Below are 26302 nucleotides of genomic sequence, written 5' to 3'. Positions count from 1 at the left end.
TTACATGAAGGTTCTGACTGATAAAAGCTATTTATTTTTACTGATAGCCTTTTCCTCCATCAGCAAACTTCATAGAATACTGTTGTCTGTTCATAAGTTGATGAACTAATTGTGAAGGGGGTGTGGGGAGTGGAGGAAGCAAGTTTCGCCCACTGACTCCCAGCACATGACTACCCAGGGGTGAGGGGTGATGCAGGGGGAACAAGTCCCGCTTATGTCACATGCTTCTGGAACTAAACTTGTGCTAATGCACACAGGAGTTCCTACAGTAAACAACAATGCTTTTTTGTACACAAAATGGCCGTTTTAAAGTAATTTGGCTAAAGAGAAATGTAGTATCAAAACACTGTCAAACTGAAAAATTTGAATTTACCTCATTTTGCTGAGAGTTTCTGGTGACTTTTCAGGATTATCTTTCCAAAAATTCTGAATTCTTCTCACAGAGTTGAAGCTTGTTCCTGTGTATGCCGCTGTTCTTCTCATCAGCTGAGAGGGAAGGTAGAGCAACTCTTTAGTTTTGCTCCCTTGTTCTCAATGTTCAGTGACTTTTTAATTGTTTTCTAGCTCTACTATGTAAAGTACTATCCCTAGCCATTCTTCAGGGAGTGGAAAGAGCATTGTGTGCTATTTGTGATAGGCAAGGAACTGCTTCGTCACTCGTCAAGAGATGTCTTAATTTGCGACACAGTACAACGGTCACTTCGCAGTACCTACTTACACGTGGTTCTCTATTAGATTACTGAAGTTGGCAGCTGCTGAACACAAAACATGAGCAGGCTTAAGTCAACTGACTTCTAATCATTTCTTCAGATCTAGAGCTAAAAGCCTTTGTTCATCTTTTTGTGAATGGATTGTATATGCCACTGACTTTAACCTTTTTGGTTGGACTACACTTTTTAAGGATTCAGCCAATGAACCTCAATCTGACACCTATCTTTATGTGATTTTTCCACTTTAAATCATTCCGTGCATATAATCTTATAAATTTAATGGGTTTGATTGCTTCCACTGATTGCAGTGATTGTTCCACAATCAAGTCATCATACAAATATATACCCCACCCCCACCCCCACCCCCTAAACACACACACACACACACACACACACACAAAACCCCCCACCCACCCACCCACCCACCCTCCCACACACACACACACACACACACACACACACAGGGTGTATCTTCTAAGAGTTGTCAGGCGCATTTTGCCTGCATGTCAGCAGATATTTGCAATGTGGAGCTGGAGGCAGCCAAACAAATACTGCTCATAAAATCTTTCATGTGACATCCAGTGCTGACAAAAAGCGTTTCCATTCACGAGCAATATTGTTTTTATGGCAGATTCTTTATGTGCCCATTCTCTTGAGCAGTCACAAAATAGTCTAGTGAGATATTTCGTTTATCAACATGTATTAACAGGAACAGTACAACCTGAAGAAAAATCAGTACTCCAGCAGCAGCTACTGAGCAGTGATGCTGCGTGGTGGGAGCAGTCAGCATGGGCCTGGGTGGTGCTGGTGCTGTAGGAGCACTGGCTGTTTTTTGTGTTTTACTGTCCCTGTTAATGTATGTGTGTTAAACAGATATGCCACTAGACTAATTTGGGACCATTCAGTTGAATGTGAATGTAAAATTCAGCTTTAAAAATAATTTAGTTTGTAATAGGAAACAAACTGGCATTTTCCATTGATACTGGGCATCGCATGAAAGATGTGACGAGCAATGTTTGTTGGGCCCGGCTCCAGCTACACATCGCAAAATCAAAATTGCAAATATCAACCAAAACACTAGAGAAAAGATGCATGATGACTCTTAGGAAAGAAACCCTGTATATGTATAATGTGGACAGTAACAGTCGTATAACATTTATAACATTCCCTTGCGGTATGCGTGAAGTTACCTTTACATCTGAAGAGTTCTCTTCATTAAGAATGATGTGCTTTGTTTTGTTTGTAAGAACTCCTCAAGTCCATCACAAAGTTTGTCCAGTATGCTTACATTTTGTTCATTAGGTGACAGTGCAGAATGATATGAAATGCCATCTGGAAGTCGAGGAACATGCCATCAACCTGGAAACTGGCATCTACTGCATTCTTGGTATCGTGGACAAACAGAGCTAGTTAGGTTTCATACAATCATTGTTTGTGGAATACATGTTGAATTCTATGGAGGCGATTTTCGGCCTCCAGAAAGGTCATAATATGCCAGCATAAAATATATTCCAAAATTCTGTAAGACTGATGTCAGTGAAATAGATCTATAGTTGCATCTGCTTTTGAAGCAGCCTTCTAACTTATATGTTACGGAATGTCATTACAATCTGTCACAGTTTTGTTCACTTCATACATGTTGGCGTGTCAGCACAGCATGGAATTCAATGTTTACACGACACAAGCTCATCACAGTAGGCTGTGGGGTGGTAGGACTGGACCAAGTGACACATCAGGCAACCACCATCATAAGTTGAACTGAACATTTATTTGGCACATTTAAACAAGACAGATAACAAATAAAACCATCAACACATTTTTAAATTTACCATTTAGGTGAGAGCAAATTACTTCAAAATTTAAACATTCGTAAACCACGGCACTTATGGCCTATTACACATCTAGTGAAATGGGTTAAAAATTATTTAATCAAAAACTATGATCAACCTGAAGAACAATTTACCAAAATTTAACAAGGAAATGTAGTCTTTCGTTACTGGAGTGATTGGTATTGCCAAAGTAATTCAGAGTACAGGCAACAACAAATCATATACCATGGCACACAACCACATTACTTAAATGGCAGGCACCCTACAATGTAGGATACAAAATATAAAATTTCACGTGACGAAGCAACCTCGTGGGATTCAGCATACTACACCCAGAAGCGGATGCCCGCCCACTCAGCTGTTTCCAATACAGCCTCGGCATGGACCCCCGAACAGGAGCAGCAGTGGTGACGAATAGGCACGAAAAATTCAGAACTAGTGGGTATCTACAACAGACTGACATCTGCCTTAAGTAACTAGAAACACAATAATTCATTACAGGACATCATCTGTAGAAGTAAACAACCTATTAATGAACATCATCTAAGCAGTACAAATCTATTATCTTATGTGCATAAGGGCAATTATACATTAAGCCGTGAGTGAACGAGATACACGGCCAGCCGGATTGTACGGGCAAAGAGGCCGGAAAATACACACCAGCACAAGCAGGACACAACCCAGGACCCACACCCACTACCAAGGCAAACAGCAGAAGTCCCGATAAAACGAAATCAAATGCAAGTAACTAGCATGCAGGCTAACAGTATATCGAGACCCCCTGCCCCCCCCCCCCTCCCCCCCCCCCACCCCGCCCCCCAAACACAAAACACAAGGTGACTTACAGCAAATAGCCACACTTAAATTTGTGATTAAATCATAATTAATTACCATATGCACATACTGTCACTGAAGGAATTCTTGTACTTTCATTAAAAGAATCAGTTTCGAACTATTTAAACACACACTAACAACTGGCCTCTCTGTAACTTGTAAGAATTTATGAAACTACTCATATAGAATGAGACATGTGTCTCTCGACACACTATCATTTCAAATAGAAACGTAACAGTAATGTTATTGCAATTCACAGCAAAATATATCCAGGGAAAATTTTATTCATATATATCTATAGCAATTGGCCAGCTTAACTCTGTCATGTGATATAAATACAGTAACCAGGCAGCACTTAGACAAGGACCAGCCAAACTGTTTTCACTGGCGGTTAACACTGATAGTAGCAATCTACAAACGGAATGTATCAGCACTCCAGGTGCTAGTAAATGTTAATCATCACATCACATACATCTCTCACTAGAACCTTGCGTATTAAGGAAGTTGAAATTAACATATTCGAAGACAGACTCAGTAGGAGTAGCAAAGACTGGCCAAGAAAATGAAGTCAACAGCACTGACCCCAGTAGTTGATTCCGGCCACAATTTACAGCACAACCAAGGCCCTTACCCTCTTGCTTCTTCGATGAAGCCAGTTGCCGCAGATCGTGGTGCCAGGAGACATGCAGGAAGTGAAATACACCAATGGCTTCCTAGTAACGTGACTGCTTCCACGCCGGTGATATTTGCTACGGCACCGTCACCCGAGTTAACAGCCCCTTTTAGATGTGCTCTTCCTGCTGCCTCGCATGGCGTCTGTACTATCTGCCAGACTTCCCAAATGACGTTACTGCTAGGCATCCCAAAGCAAAAATTCTCCCTACTTGCTAGAGCTTATCCTTCGGTCCCCGATCAGCCCGGTAGGCAGCGCCACCACATCCTCTGCGCACACCACTGGAAAGATGACCCGTACCGGTGGTGGGAATATCGCTGATCGAGTCACATGGCTCATCCTCCCCCTCAGAAAACTGGAAACCATCCCATTTAGCCAAGGCAAGAGACAAGAGCTAGCTCCCTCCCTTGACCTGAGAGATGTGCACCTGTGAGGTTTCCGCCGTCTGACTATTCCAAAACAGCAAACTGACTGGGTTCAAGACCCATAACACCTGGCAGCGTCTCACGAAACGTGGTGATAACTTGCTTGAGATTTTGTCTTTCCCTTGCCCCCCCTGCCCCAAAATTACAGATGAAAACTGTCGCCCCTGGCTGAACCGTAAATGGACTGTACCTGTGATTATAGCACTGCGCTAATTTTCGATGTACAAGCTCGATATTTTTTGTGGTACGTCTCCAATTCTGCTGAATGAGCTCGCTGATCACCTGCTCAGGCAGTAAATCATTGATGGACCTACAAATTGGTGAGTGGGGAGTTCACAGGGTAACTAAGCATCAGAGAGAGAGGGGCAGCCTTACTTGCTTCCTGGCACGCAGAGTTGAAGGCTATGTTCAACCAAAGGATCGTCTCGTCCCAACTTCGCTGCGACTTCTGGTGGAAGGTTATGAGAGCAGCCTTAAGATTGCAATTCACTCTCTCTGCAAATGAAAGTTGCTGGAAGTAGGGAATAGTAGCGTTGTGATGTATAGCACTTTCGAAACAAAATCTCCTAAACTGACGCGACCCAAAAGCAGGAGTGTTACCACTAACAAGCGACCTTGGTAGACCAAAGATCGAAAAAATGTTAGTCAGATGGTGAATGGTTAAACCCGCTATTTTTACACTACTAGGGATGAGCCATACAAAGCGTGTGAATGCATCCACCACTACCAATGTATATCTATTGCCATTCCACGTTCTCAGTAATGGTCCGATATAATCAATGAATACCTTGTCCATTGGTGCATTCTCCCTGGTAGATTGCAGCATCCCTCTCCTCGCATTAGAGTTGGGCTTGGACCCCTTACAAACGTGGCATTGCTCTACTAGTCTACGAATGTCCTTATACAGTATCACCCAGGTTAGATGCTCCCAAATCTTAGCAATAGTCTTGATGACTCCCAGGTGGCCTCCCACCACAGAATTATGGAAATAATGGAAAATCGTGGAAATAATGGAAAATTGCCGGGACTAGTTCACTTGGCGGACAAATCTTATCCCTTCCATCGCTCTTAGTTTGGTAGCATACGATGCCCTTTTCTATGCTATAGCCCGGCACCTGCTTCCTGTCTAGGATATGGTGTTTTATGGGACTCGAGGTAGGATCCGTGCCTTGCTTTTCTCTCAAACTGCCAAACAACTCCAGAACTTCAGTTAGAACACCCATAACAAAACTTCCATTGCCTACGCCAGTAGTATCCCTGGTCTCCTTCCTGTTCCTCCTCAAACATCCAACTCATTGCGTCCGCTATAGTATTTTCCGTTCCCCTCATATGCTTAATGCTGACTCTGTAGGCAGATATGCGGACTGCCCACCGGGTGATACGTCTGGTTTTCCTGGGGCGGGCCAGTACCCAGCGTAATGCCTGGTTGGTCAGTCTCCAAGTCGAAATGTCTATGTTCTAGGTAGAAACGAAACCTTTCTAAATTGAAGAGTACTGCAAACACTTCCTATTCGTACACAGAATATTTTAACTCGGCAGGCAAGAGTTTCCTGGATGCATATGCTATTGAATGACGTTCACTTTCATCCTCCTGGAGTAGCACTGCCGCCACCCAAGAATTAGACGTGTCCGTCTGAACAATAAAACGCTTACCAAAATGTGGTACAGCCAACATGGGTGGATTAGTTAAGGCCTCCTTAATAGCATCAAATGCAGATTGCTGGGATTTGGCCCACTGAAAATCCACATTCTTCTTCTGAATTTGGTTTAGTGGAACAGCTAATTGCGCAAAATGGGTACAAATTTACGGAAGAAATTAGCCATCCTTATAAATTGGGCAACTCCCTTCTTAGTCAAAGAAGGCGGAAACTACTGTAGATCACTCGTTCTCCCCTGGTCAATGCTCATGCCTCCTGCCGAGACCAAATGTCCCAAAAACGAAATGTCCTTGTGTGCCAAACTTATCTTAGATGGCTTGACTGTGAACCCAGCTTCCCTCAAGCAGGATAAGACTTGCTACAAATGCTGAAGGTGCTCCTCAAGCTTAGGACTATATACTGCCACATCGTCAAGGTAATTATAAACAAACTTGTACTTGACATCCCTCAAGATGTTATCTAGCAGCTGAGACAGGACTGCCACGTCTGTGGACAACCCGAATGCCACCCGATTAAACTCATAAAGGTTCCAGTCCATGATAAACGCAGTGACTGGTTTAGACTCTTCGGATAACGGAATCTGGTAGTAAGCCTGGTTGAGGTCCAGGTTGGTAAAGACCTTCGTCCCTGCGAACCAGGTAAAACAATGGTGCAGGTCGGGCGACAGCACCGACTCCAAAACAACCTTCTGGTTTAATCATTTATAGTCCACTACTGGGCGATACCCAGCCTCTGCCTTAGGCACCAAAAGCATCGGAGAAGCATAAGGAGAGGCCGACTTCCTGATCACTCCTTCCTCTAACATCTTATCAACCAACCGGCACAATGCTTCCGGCTTCTGTGGTGATAGTCTGTATGGGGGTTGTCGAACTGGCACATTATTGGTCAAGCGGATATAGAAATGAATTTTATCCGTCACACCGAGCTTATTAGTCAGCACATCAGGAAAAAGACTCATAAGCACGAATAATTCCTCTGCCTGACTACCTGGAAAATGACGGAGCCCAAATTCAGAACCCTGAACAGATATATTGTTTACCTTTGTCTGCCCCTGGCATGAAACACAAACTAAACTTCTTTGCAGGTGCGAACCGAAAATGAAACATCCTACTGGCGTAATCTAACACCAGACCCATCCATTGTATCGAATCGCAGCCCAATAACTAATTAACGGACAGGTTTTCCACCACTAACATATGAATCATCCATTAAAACCCATGTATTGATAGACTTCCCCAGCAACAGCCCATGAGGGGCAACTTTTGCCCATTAACCACACAACATCCCTCTGAGGTTGGTTGCGAGGGAGGTAGCTTACACACTGAATGATACTTCTGCCACCATTGATGATCTAACAAGGACATACTGCTACCAGAATTTATTAACAGGCAGACTGGTTCGTGGTTCGATGTGCTGCAAACGAACAGCAGTGACTGGCTACCAACTGTTCTTATGTGATTACATTGCGTCATCGGACGCTCCTGACTAAAGGTGTCCCTGTTCCTAAACCGTCAGCTACTCGGGTGCAGTTTCTGTCTCTCTGGACAAGCACACAACAAATGTTCGAAACTCCCACAATGAAAACAACTCCTACTCCCAACATCATTTATCTTTCCTTCAGTACGATTAGGTTGCACCCAGGTAGTTGTAGGATCCGCCTCTCGCTCCCTGGCTCCCTTACTATCAGCAAAACGAAGCCCCTCAATCTGCTAAACCAAAGTCTCAAGTTCACTGAAGGTAGTTGGCTTAGGGGCAAACATAACCCGTGACCTGTCCTCCGGTCTGATGGCCCGCAATAAACTCTCTACAGCCTTCCTCTCAGTTATATTTAAGTCCAGCACTGTAATGGTGACATGAATTTCATCAGTGTATTGTTCGAGGGTCACGGTTTGATGCTGAACACGATAAAAATATTGGCCTGCCAAATCATGCTTAATGCGTAGAGTGAATTTACATTCAGTGATCTTCCACTGCAAATCAGAAAGGCTACCCTTAACTCTCAATACTTCACTAATAATAATACTCAATAACCCTTTAGCCAAAGGATAAATCAGTTGAAGAATAACTCAGTGGTCAACATCTAGTGCATCAGCATGTGTTTCCAAACGTACCAATAACCACAGAACCTCAACAACATGTGGCAACTTGTCTACCATCAGAACGCTCAATCCCTCAATTAAAAGAAGTATAGGATTGGGTAACTTAGCAAATGGTTTGAGCAGTGGCTGCCCAACTTTCGTTAATTTCCCTGTCCGCACTGATTTATTAACTGGGTCTTGTACCAATGTGCCTCCTCCTACGCTTTCTTCCTCCTGCAACCCTGCTGCATTAAGATCGAACTGCAATGCCATAGCCCTCTGATGCAACTTGCCAACATTGGCCGTCTGTTCAGGGGTAACCTTCAACTGTTCTAAATCTCCCAATCTATTAACCCAGTGAATGAGCTGGGATTGAACCTGGCTAACCTGCGTATGGGAAGGGTTACTATCCCTTATAAACTCGAGATTCTCCTGTACACCGGAAAGCAACGCAGCACACGTGGACAACATCAAACCTACCTCACCAATGCCTTCTCCAGTGAGGCATACCGGACAGTCCAAAACTCCCTGCAAACATGCGCTCAGGTCCGTCACCGTACCATCAGTCGGTGCCCCACGTATCTTAAGCTCATAAACTAGCTGCTCTCTCCTCAACTGGCTCAGTCCTGGACACCCCTGGGTCTTCGTTGTCCTGTAATGTAATACAACCAGCAGAGATTGCTCACACAAAAAAATACAAGTTAAGATAAATAACCTAATTTATCACCAGATACAACAGTGGATGGTGACGCCTGTCCCCAGCACCCAGAAACACGACCACGCTCTGCTACCAATGGTGTGTCAACACAGCATGGAATTCAACTTTTACACAATGACACAAGCTCAGCACAGTACGACTGGACAAGTAACACATCAGGTAATCACCCTCGTCAGTTGCACTCAACATTTATTTGGCACATTTAAACAAGACAAATAACAAATAAAACCATCAACACATTTTTAAAATTACCATTTAGGTGAGACCAAGTTACTTCAAAATTTAAACGTTCATAAACCTCGGCACTTGTGGCCTATTACACATTTAGTGAAATGAGTTAAAAATTATTTACTCAAAAACTATGATCAACCTGAAGAACAATTTACCAAAATTTAACAAGGAAATGTAGTCTTTCGTTACTGGAGTGATTGGTATTACCAAAGTAATTCAGAGTACAGGCAACAACAAATCATATACCATGTCACACAACCATGTTACTTAAATGGCAGGCACCCTACAATGTAGGATATAAAATATAAAATTTCATGTGACTAAGCAACCTCATGGGATTCAACAAACTACACCCAGAAGCGAACACCTGCCCACTCAGCTGTTTCCAATACAGCCTCGGCATGGACCCCCGAACAGGAGCAACAACCATCACGAATAGGCATGAAAAATCCCTGAACTAGTGGGTATCTACAACTGACTGACATCTGCCTCAAGTAACTATAACACAATTATTCATTACAGCACATCATCTGTAGAATTAATCAACCTATTAATGAACACCAGCTAAGCAGTAGAAATCTATTATCTAATGTGCATAAGGCCAATTATACGTTAAGCCACGAGCAAACTAGATACACAGCCAGCCGGCACGCGCGTGCAAAGGGGGTGGAAAATACACAACAGCACAAGCAGGACGCAACCCAGGACCCTGCACCTGCTACCAAGGCAAACAGCAGAAGTCCTGATAAAATGAAATCAAATGCAAGTAACTATTGTGCAAGCTAATGGTATATCTCCAACTGATACTACAACATGATCAGAAAATTTATGCACAACCTTCAAGTTTTCCCTGAAATGTGCTGCAGCTACTGCACCTAAGGCATGAGATCTCTAAAAGCTTTGATTACCGTGTTTAACACATATTTCACACATTTATTCATCCAAATTAGTTGGCTCTCAGAATCTGTATTAACTGCACTTGATATGTAAACACCCTTCCACCACTGGCATACAGAATATCATTACAATATACAATGTATTTGAAATTTACAATTTCAGTGCTATTTACAAATGTTTCCCCAGCTTTCGTTTCCTAGGACTATGTAAGCTCTCTCTTTCACCTTTCTCACTCTGTCTTTCTATCATCTGTAGACTGAAGCTTACTGATGGAATATATGTGACCTCTTAATAATCCCTCTGACACCTTCCCCCTCATTATTTTCTCCCCTCACCCTTACAACTTGCATGTCCCTCACATCCTGAACTCTCTTCCTAACCTTCCTCAACCTACCCCTCATTCCTCCCCGAGGAAGGAACTAATGATGATGAAAACTAGAGCAGTTTCTCTCATTGTTGAGAATTTTCTTCTGAATTTAAGTAGAGGCCATCAGTTCCGTCTCATAATTTTTTTTGTTTTATTTTACATAAGTTGCAGTCAGTTGATATATCCTTGATCTTTAGCTAATTTTACACATAAGCTGCATTTTTGTTTTAGGGGGCTCCTGTAGAGGCTCTTGAGAGAGAGGTATTGTCAAAATTCCCTCACATAATGCGAGGATTCGATGATACAGAAGAATTCCTGGAGTGTGCCACCCACATATTGAGATTTGATGGAAGATATGTGTTTCCATTAGTATTAACCTCAGAAAGTAAGTTTAACATTTTGTTGTGGATAGTTAATGTCATTATGCTCTCTTATGTTCTACTATGTGAAATGCTTTTGTTTTTTAGGCAATTACCATTCAGTCAGTGGAAATGGAAAGGACAAAGGAAATGACTGTCAAATGCTACCTTCTACCATTGTTTGCAACATTAAGCGCCTGATGAAAGCAAACCCAAATGGCATTTTAGCGTCAGAGTTTTCATCAGCTTATGGGGTGAGTGCTTTGCTAGAATAGCTCCAATGGACAAAATTTTGCCATTGTCATCGTGCATTCTTATGTTCTAGTCCAGTAATCAGGCAGAAGAGGGAAGTTTGAACTGCAGCTTTACATTAAAATTGAACTATATTGGGACATTCTTCATGTATACAAAAATTGGAGAACAGACTGTAATCAAGTAAAGGGTCAAAAACAAATATTGACGTAACAATCTGTGATATAATTCAAGCATCTTCTGGTTTCCATCCAAATTCCTCAACTAATGAACCACAAAGCCTCATGCATTATCATCATATTATGATAAATCTCAGCTAGATTTTGTCATTGCTATTAGTGAATGATAACCTTCTCCTCTGGCTTTCTGACCAACTTTACTGAGTGAAGACCTTTGAATGATCGAACAGGGCTAGTGTGCATGAGTTACTGTGCACAAAATGGCTACAGAATTGTACAGTGTGTACATAAAATCCAGGAACACTTTCAATTATTTATTGCACAATAACTAAGCATTGTATATATGTCATACATATTGCATTTTGAAGAGAAAAACTGAAAGTTTTTTTTACAAACATTCGATATACAAACAATAAGTGACCTGGCAGACATCAGTACAGTAATCAAATTCTTGCCATACTCATCCCAACATGGCATTGTTGACTGTGGCTGTCGCTTCCCATAATCTCTCCCGGAGCTCTGCTTCCCATTAGTGTGAAAAGTGGCTTCGTTGCTAAAAATTAAGCAATCAACAATGCCATCCCCATTCTCATTCAGTTGTTACAACTGCGAACAAAACTCAATATGCTTGTCTTTGTCATCGTCATTGAGCTTCTGCACTAGCTCCAATTTGAATGGTTTCATAGACAGCTTCTGTTGCAGGACTTTCCACACTGTCAATGGAGCCATTTCGGGTTCACAGGATGCATGACACACCGATTTCTTTGGACTCCTTATGAATGTCCCTTATATGCGTTCCACATTCACTTTACTCACAGTGGGACATCCGCTTCTCTTCGCTGGGCACAAGCAACGCTTCGTAACAAATTTGTTGTGCCAGTGGTAAATGGTCTTTCTTGTTGGTTGCTTCTTACTGTACTTGGTTCTAAACATCCATGGAACAGCTGTAGCATACTCGGTTTTGTCGAACTTCAACACACAGAAAGCTCGCTCCGCACCTGAACTCGCTATGTTTGCGACTAGTGCTGACTGTTGGCAAATTACCAAACTACACTGTGGCGGTATACATGAAAAAAAAGAAAAAAAAAACTTTCAGGGTTTCTCTTCAAAATGACATATGTATGATATCTGTACAATGTTTGGTTCTTGTGCAGCAAATAATTGAAAGTGTTCCCTTGCTTTATGTACACCCTGCATACTTCTTTGACATGATAGTGTCTCGATTTAATTGTAAATCTATCTCTCTCTCTCTCTCTCTCTCTCTCTCTCTCTCTCTCTCCCTCTCTCTCTCTCTCTCCATGTGTGTCTGTGTGTGAGATACAGAGAGAGAATGAAACTAAAGAACTTGCTAGACCTGTCAAAGGAGATCACAGACCCGTCTCTCTCTCTCTCTCTCTCTCTCTCTCTCTCTCTCTCTCTCTCTCTCTCTCCCCCCCTCTCCCCCCCTCTCCCCCTCCGCCCCCCTCCCATGTGTGTATGTGTGTGTGTGTGTGAGAGAGAGAGAGAGAGAGAGAGAGAGAGAGTGAGTGTGAGAGTGCGCCTTCTGGGTTTGTGATCTCCTTTGACAGGGCTAGCAAGTTCTGTAGTTTCATTCGGGTGTGGAATACACTTTTAATGTTGTGATTGTTGAGGATTCTTCTGGTCCTTCATGAGATACTACTAGATTGTGGCAATAAGCTGTAGTGGCCAATATCTCCATACATTCTTGGTACTTGATTAGTGAAACTTTCCTTGGTTGAAATCTAAGGTGATTTTGTTTTCAGGCCAAAAATAAATTAGTATTGTCACAATTTAGCAGAAAAGGGATACCCAGAAATAAGAACAATAGCTGAGTAGTAAGATGTCAGTGAACAATAAACAGAAATCTGTAGTGATAGTGTGTAATACGGCATAATTGTATCTTCGTACATGGTTGTGGTTTCAGTATGAAGACTGGTTTGACTTAGCTTTGCTTGTTAGTCTATACTGTGAAAGTCTCATCATCTCTGCATAAACACTCCACTCGAAAGACGCAGGATCTTTCAAAGGAGACAATTGCGACAACAACCGATACATTTGTGGTGAAATCCATGAAAGGAACAGAGACTTACATGTTTGTTCGTCCGTGACATGAAATGCCAAGAAGTGCTGTCGAAGACGTTTTTCGTAATCAGACCAATCTTCCGCCGTCTCGTCGTAAGGATGAAAAGGAGGTATAGACAACGACAAGAAACGGCCCACATTAGATGCCGCGACGAAATTGCAAATCGCCGATGTTAGAAGCGTTTGCTGTTCAATGAGACCTTGCAATAGTTGCTCGACAGTAGCCATGGAAACATGTGGGTCAACGATGAAAAGGAAAAATCCACTACCTCGTCGCCAATTGTTATAACGTCAAGTTGAACATATATATTTCAAAACGACACAACACATATAAGTCACTGAGTAAGTTGACTAAGCAAGACATGTGAACAAGGCAACATTCGAATGAACACCGAGTCCAAGTCTAGCAGCCACTGCCTGGCTGGCCGCTTAGGTGGCATGGCTGCTGCATGGCTGGCAGACAGCGCCGCATGTAGGGGACCCGCGTAATTGCGCGGCAGCACTTTAAATGATCGGCTAGTCACAACAAAAACGTATTCGACAATGTTGATTTCGTTATTTCCACTATCACTGGCTGGAACACTTCTCACGGCATGAGGGGTATCAACTGCATCACCCGAGCTTCAGTTCTCTCAAAAAGTGAAGAGGCTAAAAATTTGAATTGTCTCCCTCTGCAACAGAAGTAGGCCACCTAGGTGTTATGGAACTTCAGATATTGTAGCATAAGTCAAGAAATGCTTTACATTAGATACCGTTCTAGAACTGGACATGATCAGTCCCATTCCTTCAAGCATATTCTCCCTCCTTTGGAAGATATGCTGAGGATGTGTGATAAGTGGCTCCATTCACTGCAGTACACTCTACAAGTGCCATCAGTTCCTGAAGTTTATTCAATCTATCAGTAACACAGTTATGGTGAGAGAAGTGCAGTAAGTTCCTACTCATTCTTTACTTCGCCACCAAGTGACTATAACACAGTTACAGAGATTAACAATATGCTATCAACAATAGAAAGCAGCAAGGCACCACATTTACTGATCCAAACCCCCCCCCCCCCCCCCCACCCCCCACCCCACCCCCGCCCCCAACACACACACACACACACACACACACACACACACACACACACAACACTGGTCAATGACAACACCTTACAAGTTTAGCACTTCGTAGCCACTGCTGTTAACAGGGACGCATTTTACATAAACTTCATGCAACAACTGCAAATAAGTACCCATTTAATAAGCAGAAAAACAACTACCCTCCATGAAGATAACCTCAGTGAAGTTCTGGGGGGGTAGAGGCTGTTTCTAAACTGAAAAATGAGCAGCACTCATGTTGGGAGAGGTTGCCTTTTCCTACAGCTGCTGTACGGGATAAAGCAAACAGTTACTACTCTAGCATTGAGAACAGCATGCATGTCCATGTGTCTTCCTTGCGTTAGTGTAATTAGTAACTCATATCTGCACTCCACATAGTGTCGATGCTCTCTGTGGGAAATAAGCACTGCCTGGGTGTGACTGTACACCGTGTTGCCAGTGATTCATAAGGTACACTGTGGAGGGTCATTAGAATATTGTGAAACACCATCTAGTTGCTTCTTGTGATGTACTGGGGTAAAAGGGAAGATCATGAACACAATCTGGTGAGCTACCTTGCCTCACACCCACGCTTCTACTCTCCACCCCGCTCCACCAAGCTACACACCTACAACACAATTTACCCCTTAATATTGCTCTACTGCAATTAGGCATGGTACACATATTTAATATTTGTTCTTAAACCACTCTATTTAACAATAAACATTGACTTTATATATGCTATTTTTAATATCTGCAATGTAGAAACTACCAGCCCCATAGAATAAACGAATATGACCCTTTTTATAAGGTATTTATTATAGTTTAATCTTGTACTGGGAAACATTTTCACTAGAAGGCATGGTTTTTGAGTCGTTCAAGAAAAAGGTGACATTTAAACCTTCCCCCCCCCCTCCCCCCCCCCTCCCCCCAAACCAGTGAACACAAATCCAAATTTCTTCTTGGTTTCCTTTATTGCTTGCTCAGTGTACAGGTTGAATAACATCAGAGATAGGCTACAACCCTTTCTCACACCGTTATGAATTACTGCTTCCCTTTACACTCTTTGACCCTTGTAACTGCAGTCTGATTTCTATAAAAGTTGTAGATAACCTTTCACTTGTGTATTTTATAGCTACTACCTTCAGAATCTAAATAAGGGCCAAATTTTCCCATGAGTTGGCTTCTACCAATCATATCATCCTTCTACAGACACTCTAGTCCATTGTAGTGTTTTACATTCATGACTTGTTGAAGTCCTCATTGGCATATACTTGCTGGCAGAAGATACAACTAGCATTATGCAGGCACTTCAGGCAATTGCAGGTAATGTCGGCTTGTGTATATAATTCCAAAAGAGGGGATAGTCATAATCATGTCTATATTCTCGTTCCAAAACTAAGTTGTTGAACCATGCTTTGTCTTGCTGCAGTCCTTGATGAGTCTTCTGCTTCTGCTGCAGTCCTCAGTGACATCCTTCAATTTGTTGCAGTTAATATTAAATGCCCTCATCTTGTGCTTGGTGCGATCTTTCACTTGCAATGCAGGCCTTCCTAGAAGTCTGGGCATATGCTGTCTCACAGTATGGTGTGTGTCAGAGAAGATGGAAGTGACTGATACATTGTAAGTGTCCTAGCCACTGCAAGTGACATTCCTTGAGAGTGACAGTGATAATTGGCAGTTTCACAGTATTCAGGAATGTCTCTTGTGTTTTGCAGTTCCTCCACATTATGCCTAAAATATTTTGTAAGCATCCCTGATGAAAGATGTTGAGCTTACATTCTTGTTTAGCATATAATGTCCAAGTCTTAGCTGTGTACAAGAGTGTGTCACCACACATGCTTCATAGACAAGTATTTTTGTTGTCACTGTAAGGTATTTATTGTCCCATGCTCATTTGCTGAGCTTCTCAAAAGTGTTTGCCGCTTTGCCATTTCTCACATTTATCTCATCATCGAGAGAGGTGTTTTCGACACTAGTGAGCCAAGGTAACAGAATTTGTCAACTACATTCAGCAAGGAGCCATCCAATCTTATGGTAGGCAAATCTGTGTAGCCTTGCACCATAACAACAGTTTTCTTTAGATTCACGAGTGTAGAGTAGAGCTTACATGCAATAGGAAATTTATTCACATGCCTCTGAAGATGTCCAGGTATGTAGAACGAATGCTGCATCATAATTGAACAAAAGGTTGTTTACAAGTAAACTAGCAAGATAGCACTTCAGTGGTATGTAAATATGCCCCCCCCCCCCCTCCCAAGTTTATTTGCTGAAAGCAGCTTTGTCAAATTAGTAAAAACAATATATCAAACATGGTAGATGCCAGTCCACAACCTTGAAGTACTTTCCTTTCCACAACAGATGGATCAGATGTGCTTTTGCTAAATATCACAGCGTCCTCCATATTGTCTTGAAAAGCCCTGATCATCTTCAGTAGTTTTGGAGGAGGCACTATCTTCGCAAGTAAAGTAAAAGCCTTATCCAGGTCAATGAAAAAAATGAACAATGGGGATTTCTGTTCATGCCACTTTTCCTGAATTTTCAGTGTGTGAAAATCTTGTCATATCATATCATGTCAACAGTAGTAGATTACCAACCTCAAAACTCACATGGAGACTCAGGGTGCACATGATCTGCGAGCTTCTCGTCTACACATCACATACAGCCAAATACTTTTCCAACAACACCCAGCAATGAAATTTTGTGGTGACATTCACTGTGACTGTCTTTGTATAGAGTGACAATGTGGCATAATACATATTTTGTGGCACAGTATCTTCAACCCAATTTTTCAATAAAAGCCGTTTGATAAGTTTTCTGAGGATATAAAAATAGTGAAAGTGTGGTACTCCACAACTTTTAAATATTTGTTAAAGAACAGCTTGAAAAACAACATGAACTGCATTTAAAATATTTAATAGCCAAACCAAACAGTGAAAAGTCCATGAAGGGATAATGACAATATTAAGAAAAGAATAAATTGCTACTCACCATAAAAAGGAGATGTTGAGTTGCAAAGAGGCCAACAAAAAGACAGCTATACATTTGAACTTTTGGTCAGAAAACCTCTTTCTGAAATGGAAAACACACACACACACACACACACACACACACACACACACACACACACACACACACCACTGCATCCGGCTGTTGAGGCCAGATTGTGTAGAGGCAGTGTGGTCGTGTGTATGTATAAGTTGTGGGTGTGTGAATATTTGTGCTTGTGTTTTCTACTTTTGAAGAAGGTCGTTTGGCTGAAAGCTCTAATGTACAGCTGTATTTTTGTTGTGCTTGTCTGCAGCTTAATGACTCCTCTATACAGTTAATAGCCAAACTGCTGCTTGGGTGTATAACCCACCATCAGTGGCGTCTAATACAGAGAAAACAATGTCATTTATTGATGGCATAATGACTTGTACATTGTTACGCTTAAGGCTATTCAGAGCCGTCAAGGACACTCCGAGGTAGGAAATCAGAGACACAATGCAGAGAGCAGGCAAAATTGGTAGAGTTTAGGATACTGGGGATAAATAGTAACACTAGAACAATACAAATTTCAGGCACTCTGTGCAGCTGTCCTGGGGGGGGGGAGCTTCACTGCAGAGAATTATCACTTAACTCCATCAACTGCCCGTAAGGTGTCACTGTAGAATATAGCCATGAAAAGGCACGTCTAAACAGAGGCAGCAAGCTTCATAGTTGCTCCCGAGAACTGCAGTGTCAGTGGGTTTCTACAGGTTAGAGTGCTACTACAGCAGTCCCCACCTACAGAAGGGTGGAGAGCGGGGCCAAGTGATGTAAAACACTGTTGTTGCTGGCCATAATAGGAGTGGCAGTTACGTTTAGCTTTCAGCTAAACACTGTTGATACCAAACTTGGAGTTTGTTAATGTAAAATCCCGAAGCATCCCTACCTACTGGGTAGGAGTTGGGGAGGAATCTAAATGTGGTTGGCCACTGGTGCCCTGGAGGTGCAGAACGGCACGCCAGATTGGCCAAAGCTTGTTAAGTGGCGGTGGGTTGGTAGGTCGACTATAGGAAGGGAGAAATGGTGTGGTACTACAATTCCTTAAAAACCCATGTTTTTGTATTCAGAGGGAGCTCTCAGTCAGATCGCTGGGGCGTGACTCCATGTCGCTTGTGGCCAGTGTCGGTAAACTCCGACATGTCTGTTTGTCTCACTTAGAGTGCTGCTCTCAACTTTACACTTAATGTGCTGCTACAGTTAGCTGTTTCTGTTGGCACCTGCCCCTTTGGCTTCAAACACTGACGTCTATTGTCTAACCAATTGCCTCCTTTGCTATTTCTAATGTTTAGAATTAGCCTTCAGTGTCATAGTTAGTCTGATCACAAATAAATAGTTAATCAGACCTCTGAATTCCATGAGTCTCCTGATGCAACCATCCTGTCAGGTCCTAAAATCTGCGTCTATCATAAGTGCTCTGTGACAGTATTTGGTGCTGATCCAAGTCATCAACCTGCCTTCACTGGAAATTTGTCTTTCTGTGTGTGCTGCTCACTGCTTGGATAGTGCAGACTGACCGCAATCACCTTACTTCCCTCCATCCCATGCCAGGACACATCAACAAACATTTGCATGTACACTCATATCTACAACATAGCAACTGTATACATAAGAGTAGAAAGATAAAGTCTACTTACATATTACATAACTCTATATCAGTGGCATGTGTCAATTATACATTGTTTGTGGTGTTCAACTCTGTGTTCGTCTAGCAAGCAAACAACTCTGTTAAAATGAAAGGATATGAAATATGTTGTACCTCACAGTACACAGCTTGTCGTGCATGTTAATGATGCCAAATCTCAAATGGTGATGTTTCTTCGTTACATTGGAGACAGCGGTCATAAAGTATAAACATGGAACTGACTGACAGGTCAGAGAGACTTTTGGTCCAGTCAGTGAAGGAAGAAAATTGGAGGGGGGGGGGGGGGGGGACACACCTCGTGTAGGTACAAATTTTTCCACAGGTTGGAGGGGGGGGGGGGGTTTACCCTGAACAACATAACAAATCCTGATTCGTAGGGATTTGTGTTCACTGGTTTTTTTGGGGGGGGGTTTAAATGTCACTATTTCCTTGAACGACTCATAAACCATGCCTTCTAGTGAAAATGTTTCCCAGTACAAGATTAAACTATAATAAATACCTTATTAAAAGGGTCATATTCATTTATTCTATGGGGCTGGTAGTTTCTACATTGCAGATATTAAAAATAGCATTTAGGGGTATGAAGTTAATGTTTATTGTTAAATGGAGTGGTTTAAGAACAAATATTAAATATATGTACCATGTCTAATTGCAGTAGAGCAATATTAAGGGGTAAATTGTGTTGTAGGTGTGTAGCTTGGTGGAGCGGGGTGGAGAGTAGAAGCGTGGGTGTGAGGCAAGGTAGCTCACCAGATTGTGTTCATGCTCTTCCCTTGTTCATAGGTCTGTGAACTGAAGAGTGAACAGGAGATTCCCCACCCTTTTTACCCCAGTACATCACAAGAAGCAACTAGATGGTGTTTCACAATATTCTAATGACCCTCCACAGTGTACCTTATGAATCACTGGCAACACGGTGTACAGTCACACCCAGGCAGTGCTTATTTCCCACAGAGAGCATCGACACTATGTGGAGTGCAGATATGAGTTACTAATTACACTAACGCAAGGAAGACACATGGACATGCACGCTGTTCTCAATGCGAGAGTAGTAACTGTTTGTTTTATCCCGTACAGCAGCTGTAGGAAAAGGCAACCTCTCCCAACATGAGTGCTGCTCATTTTTCAGTTTAGAAACAGCCTCTACCCCCCTAGAACTTCACTGAGGTTATCTTCATGGAGGGTAGTTGTTTTTCTGCTTATTAAATGGGTACTTATTTGCAGTTGTTGCATGAAGTTTATGTAAAATGCGTCCCTGTTAACAGCAGTGGCTACGAAGTGCTAAACTTGTAAGGTGTTGTCATTGACCAGTGTTGTGTGACCAGTGTTGTGTGTGTGTGTGTGTGTGTGTGTGTGTGTGTGTGTTGGGGGCGGGGGTGGGGTGGGGGGTGGGGTTTGGATCAGTAAATGTGGTGCCTTGCTGCTTTCTATTGTTGATAGCATATTGTTAATCTCTGTAACTGTGTTATAGTCACTTGGTGGCGAAGTAAAGAATGAGTAGGAACTTACTGCACTTCTCTCACCATAACTGTGTTACTGATAGATTGAATAAACTTCAGGAACTGAAAGCACTTGTAGAGTGTACTGCAGTGAATGGAGCCACTTATCACACATCCACAGCATATCTTTCAAAGGAGGGAGAATATGCTTGAAGGAATGGGACTGATCATGTCCAGTTCTAGAACGGTATCTAATGTAAAGCATTTCTTGACTTATGCTACAATATCTGAAGTTCCATAACACCTAGGTGGCCTACTTCTGTTGCAGAGGGAGACAATTCAAATGCAGTTGATACCCCTCATGCCGTGAGAAGTGTTCCAGCCAGTTATAGTGGAAACGACGAAATCAACATTGTCGAATACGTTTTTGTTGTGACTAGCCGATCATTTAAAGTGCTGCCGCGCAATTACGCGGGTCCCCTACATGCGGCGCTGTCTGCCAGCCATGCAGCAGCCGTGCCACCTAAGCGGCCAGCCAGGCAGTGGCTGCTAGACTTGGACTCGGTGTTCATTCGAATGTTGCCTTGTTCACATGTCTTGCTTAGTCAACTTACTCAGTGACTTATATGTGTTGTGTCGTTTTGAAATATATATGTTCAACTTGACGTTATAACAATTGGCGATGAGGTAGTGGATTTTTCCTTTTCATCGTTGATCCACATGTTTCCATTACTACTGTCGAGCAACTATTGCAAGGTCTCATTGAACAGCAAACACTTCTAACATCGGCGATTTGCGATTTCGACGCGGCATCTAATGTGGGCCGTTTCTTGTCGTTGTCTATACCTCCTTTTCCTCCTTACGACGAGACGGCGGGAGATTGGTCTGATTACGAAAAACGTCTTCGACAGCACTTCTTGGCATTTCATGTCACGGACGAACAAACATGTAAGTCTCTGTTCCTTTCATGGATTTCACCACAAATGTATCGGTTGTTGTCGCAATTGTCTCCTTTGAAAGATCCTGCGTCTTTGTCCTTTGCTGAAATGTGCCCAATTCTGTCCGTCTATTTTCAAAAGCAAACGCATGTGGTAGCCTCTCGTGTTGCCTTTTATCGTTGTCAAAAACAACCGCATCAATCCTATTGCGCGTGGGTGGCTGAACTTCACGGCCTCAGTCGAAAGTGTCAATTTGTTACTGACGTTCACAAAGAATCCTATGCCGATTCCGTGGTACGGGATGCTATTATATGGTTGGCACCCGACAATGAAGTTAGGCAATGTGCCATTCAGTTGGCAAATCTGACTCGAGATGAAGTCCTCTCCATCGCGCTGTCTTTTCAAATTTCTAGCGCCGCTGGGGCGCAAATAGAGGCGTGGGGTGACGTCGGGGAAATACAACCTCTGTGCGCTGTTGACGACGTGTGCAGCATGTCCCCGCGTGCCGATGTGGCCGCAGTACGCTCCCACGTGCAGCCTCGGCCTAACCGTAAACAACCCTCTAAGAAACTGCAGCAAAACCCCCAGCAACATCCTTCATGTCCGTGGTGTTTTACAAAACATTCACGGGTGGATTGTCCCCAATGTTGGGCCATGTGTCACAATTGCAAAAAGAAGGGTCATGTGTCTTCCGTTTGCAAATCAGATCGCATCCATGATGTTCATGAACATGACGCTGATTCTGCTTCTATGTTGTCTGTCAATTGCACTTCTTCCCTTTCAGGGTAGTTATTCCTCACTGTCCAAATCCTTGGTAGGGATATCCGCATGCAGGTGGATACTGGTTCTGCTGCCACTATCATCAGTTCTCAGACGTATCTTCAGTTGGGTTCTCCACTCCTATCACCTGTCACTCGGCAATTACGGACGTACATTAAACAGAAGATTTCTCTCTTGGGACAATTTAATGCTGAGGTATCTTTCAAATCCGTAGTTCGCACTGTTCCCATATTTGTGGTCGACCAGAGTACTGCAGAGAATCTTTTTGGTTTCGATGCCTTTCGCGTTTTTGGGTTCTCCATAGATGACTCTGTCAATATCGTCTCTGATGCTATTCCTTATGTTCAATTGGATTCCTTGTCGATGACATTTTCGTCCCTTTTTTCTCCTGGGTTAGGCTGTGCAAATGGCTTTGAGGCTCATATCACGCTCAAACCCATTGCTCGGCCTAAGTTTTTTTGGGCACGGTCCATTCCTGTGGCCTTTCGTGATCGGGTAAAACGGGAGCTGGATCGTCTCACTACTTCAGGGGTCGTGCTTCCTGTCACTTTCAGTGAGTGGTCCTCTCCTGTCGTTGTTGTTGCTAAGCCCAATGGTGATACTCGTCTCTGTGGCGATTTTAAAGCCACTGTAAGTGCGCAATTCCTCATTGACACTTACACTATGCCCCGACCTGAAGAATTGTTTACTAAACTTGCTGGAGGCCAATATTTTTCTAAAATTGACTTTTCAGAAGCTTACCATCAACTTCCTCTCGACGCTGCTTCCCGGCAGTTTCTGGTCCTTAACACGCCTTTCGGCCTCTATCAATACCAACGTTTACCATTCGGGGTTGCCAGCGCCCCTGCTCTCTTTCAACGATTTTTGGAACAATTATTGCTCCCTGTCCCTGAGTGTATCAATTACATGGACGACATTGTTGTCACTGGCTCCGCCACTGACGAACATCTTCAGACTCTCCGCACACTTTTCAATGTCTTACAGACCGCCGGTCTTGTGTAATCTTCAGAAATCACAGTTTTTTCAGGCATCTATCACATACTTGGGGTTCCAACTCTCTCAGGATGGTATTCGTCCGCTTCGGCAAACTGTCACGGTGATCAATGCCCTTCCTCGCCCTACATCTGTTAAGGAACTGCAGGCTTTCTTGGGGAAAATAGCATACTATCACAGGTTTTTACCGTCTGCTGCTTCGGTGGCTCAGCCGTTGCATCGCCTGTTGCATAAAAACGTGCCTTTTCACTGGTCCGCGTCATGCGATGCTGCTTTCCAGAAATTGAAGACTATGCTGAAACAGGCCCCGTGCCTGGCTACTTATCGACCTGGCCAACATCTTGTTCTTGCCACGGACGCCTCTCAATACGGGGTCGGTGCAGTCCTTGCACACCGTTTTTCTGATGGTTCTGAACAATCCATTGCTTATGCCTCCAAAACGCTCACGGATGCCCAACAAAAGTATTCTCAAATTGAAAAAGAAGCTTTGGCCATTATTTATGCTCTTCATAAGTTTGGTGTATTTCTCTATGGATCCAAATTTCATCTTGTTACGGATCAAAAATCACTTATTTCCTTGTTTCATCCATCATCGTCACTTCCCGACAAACCTGCACACCGCCTCCAGCGTTGGGCTCTTTACTTGTCTCATTTCAATTATGAGATTCATTTCTGGCCGACAGCTCAACATGTGAATGCTGATGCACTGTCTCGCCTTCCCATGGTTCCTGATCTGGCATTCGATAGGGATGAACTTTTGTGTTTCCACCTGGATGTTGCCGAGCAGCGGGTTGTGGACGCGTTCCCCATCACTGGGGACCGGCTGACGGGTGCTATGGGTTCTGACCCTACCCTCTCCCGGGTTTTACGTTGTATTCAGAAGGGTTGCCCAGATCGTCTGTCCACTAAGACTTCTGATCCGTTGCGGAACTACTACACTTTGCGTTACCGCCTCATGGCTAGGGATGGTGTTATCCTCCTTTCCACCGAAAATGCTTCGCTGCGTGTTGTGGTACCTGCGTCTTTGCGTGCTTCGGTCTTGCGCCTCCTTCACCAAGGGCACTGGGGTGTCTCTCGCACAAAATCTCTGGCACACTGTCATGTGTACTGACCCAGCATCGACTCTGAAATTGCACACATGGTCGCTGCCTGCAGCCCTTGTGCGTCACAGGCCACCGCTCCGAAGTCATCTTTGTCACCGTGGCCTTCGCCTGAGATGCCCTGGGAGCGCATTCATGCTGACTTCGCGGGACCTTTTTTAGGTACTTATTGGCTCCTCATAATTGACGCCTACTCTAACTTTCCTTTCATTGTCCGTTGCACATCGCGTCCCACCGTGGCAACCCCAAGTGTTCTCGCCCGCATTTTTTCTGTGGAAGGGCTTCCCTCTACTCTTGTTACTGATAATGGTCTGCAATTTGCCCCTTCCGACTTTGCGGAACGGCCCCTCCGTTCCATCCACAATCAAACGGTGAGGCTGAACGACTGGTCCGCACATTTAAGGCTCAGATGCGGAAACTTCTGACTTCTTCTGCTGCTGATGATGCGCTTCTCCAGTTTCTGGCTTCTTACCGTTTCACCCCCATGGGCGACCACAGCCCGGCTGAGGTCTTACATGGCCAACAGCCCCGGAACCGGATGACCATCATCTGTCGGAGCCAATCTACTCGCCTCCTTCTCCTACGGACGCCGACACATCGCCCATGTCTCCTGTTATATCAACTGGACTTGCCACAACGGGCAGATTGGTGCATGGGGCCCCAGCAGATTCGACCCCTACGTCTCCTGTCATCTCGACCCGTTATCATTGGGGACACTTACGTCCGTATGGGAAGCCGCCTCCTTGAGACTTTACGGCCAGTCAAACAACGCCTATGGACTTTAGCATTCTCCAGGCCACCTCCATCAAGACCAGTGCAAAAATTTCAAAGGGGGGAAAAGTGTTGTGACTAGCCGATCATTTAAAGTGCTGCCGCGCAATTACGCGCGTCCTTTACATGCGGCACTGTCTGCCAGCCATGCAGCAGCCGCGCCACCTAAGCGGCCAGCCAGGCAGTGGTCGCTAGACTTGGACTCAGTGTTCATTCGAATGTTGCCTTGTTCACATTTCTTGCTTAGTCAACTTAACTCAGTGACTTATATGTGTTGTGTCATTTTGAAATATATGTGTTCAACTTGACGTTATAACAGTTTTGACAACAGATTATCCTTGGGACAAGCTCTTCAGTTTGGTAGGCAGTTGGCAGCACCAATTGTTGAGAATTTTTTCTTAATAGCTGACTCAACAGCTGGGAATACTCACTCACTTGCTTGCTTTGTTCCTGTCGTTCCTTCTGGAACATAGTGCCGTGACGAAATTCCTCCACCTGGTACGATTTGTAGCAAGTCTCTTCACTTCACTCCAGGTTTTCCCCTCTGCAGCTTCTCTCTCGATCGACCTTTTCCACGTCTGTTTGGGATGACCACGTTTTCTAACTCCTTGAGGGCTCCAATCCAAAGCCATCCTTTCAATAGCTCCATCTGGTTTCCTCGATGTATGCCCAATCCAGTTCCATTTTCTTTCTTTGATTTGTGTTTTGATTGGTTGCTGATTTGTCTCCCTCCAAAGATTTTCATTTGTCATTATATCTGGCCATCTCACATTTAAAATACATCAGAGATAGTGGTTGATAAAAACTTGGAGCTGGTTTTTGATGTGGGTAGTCACCTTCCAAATTTCGCAACCATCCAACAGAACAGCCTTCACATTGCTATTGAAAAGCCGGAGTTTGGGCTTCTTTGAGATGTTCCTATTTCTCCAGACAGGGTACGGTTGTACAAATGCAGCATTTGCTTTGCGGATGCGACTACAGATGTCCTCCTCAGCACCTCCTGTAGTCATGACTATACTTCCGAGATAGAGGAAAGATTGGACTTGTTCTACGGCCTCTCCATTAATGGCCAGCCTATTCGTGATGGTCGAATTTATCTGCATTTTAGTTTTGCGAAAATTTATCTTGAGGCCTGCAACTTCCGCCTTTCTCTGTAACCTGACGAGTTTCTCTTCAATGTCTCGATATTGTTATGCCATTGAGCAAATGTCGTCTGTGAAATCTAGATCTTCGAGCCT

The 26302-nt window shown here is 43.5% G+C and overlaps 1 protein-coding gene across 1 annotated transcript in view; it reads left to right on the top strand.

Annotated features, from left to right (window-relative positions):
• The window catches only part of LOC126481276 (uncharacterized), a 147129-nt gene that overhangs the window by 39272 nt on the left and 81555 nt on the right, over positions 1 to 26302 (top strand). The window contains exons 4-5 of the mRNA XM_050104908.1: positions 10652 to 10805; positions 10888 to 11033. Coding sequence (XP_049960865.1) covers positions 10652 to 10805; positions 10888 to 11033 — 300 coding nt within the window. The remainder of the gene's footprint in view (positions 1 to 10651; positions 10806 to 10887; positions 11034 to 26302) is intronic.

This window comes from Schistocerca serialis, chromosome 5, assembly GCF_023864345.2.
Source record: "Schistocerca serialis cubense isolate TAMUIC-IGC-003099 chromosome 5, iqSchSeri2.2, whole genome shotgun sequence".
Classification (NCBI taxonomy): Eukaryota; Metazoa; Arthropoda; class Insecta; order Orthoptera; family Acrididae; genus Schistocerca; species Schistocerca serialis.
Note: the sequence above shows the minus strand (reverse complement) of the source record. Positions and strands in the feature narration are given on the sequence as shown.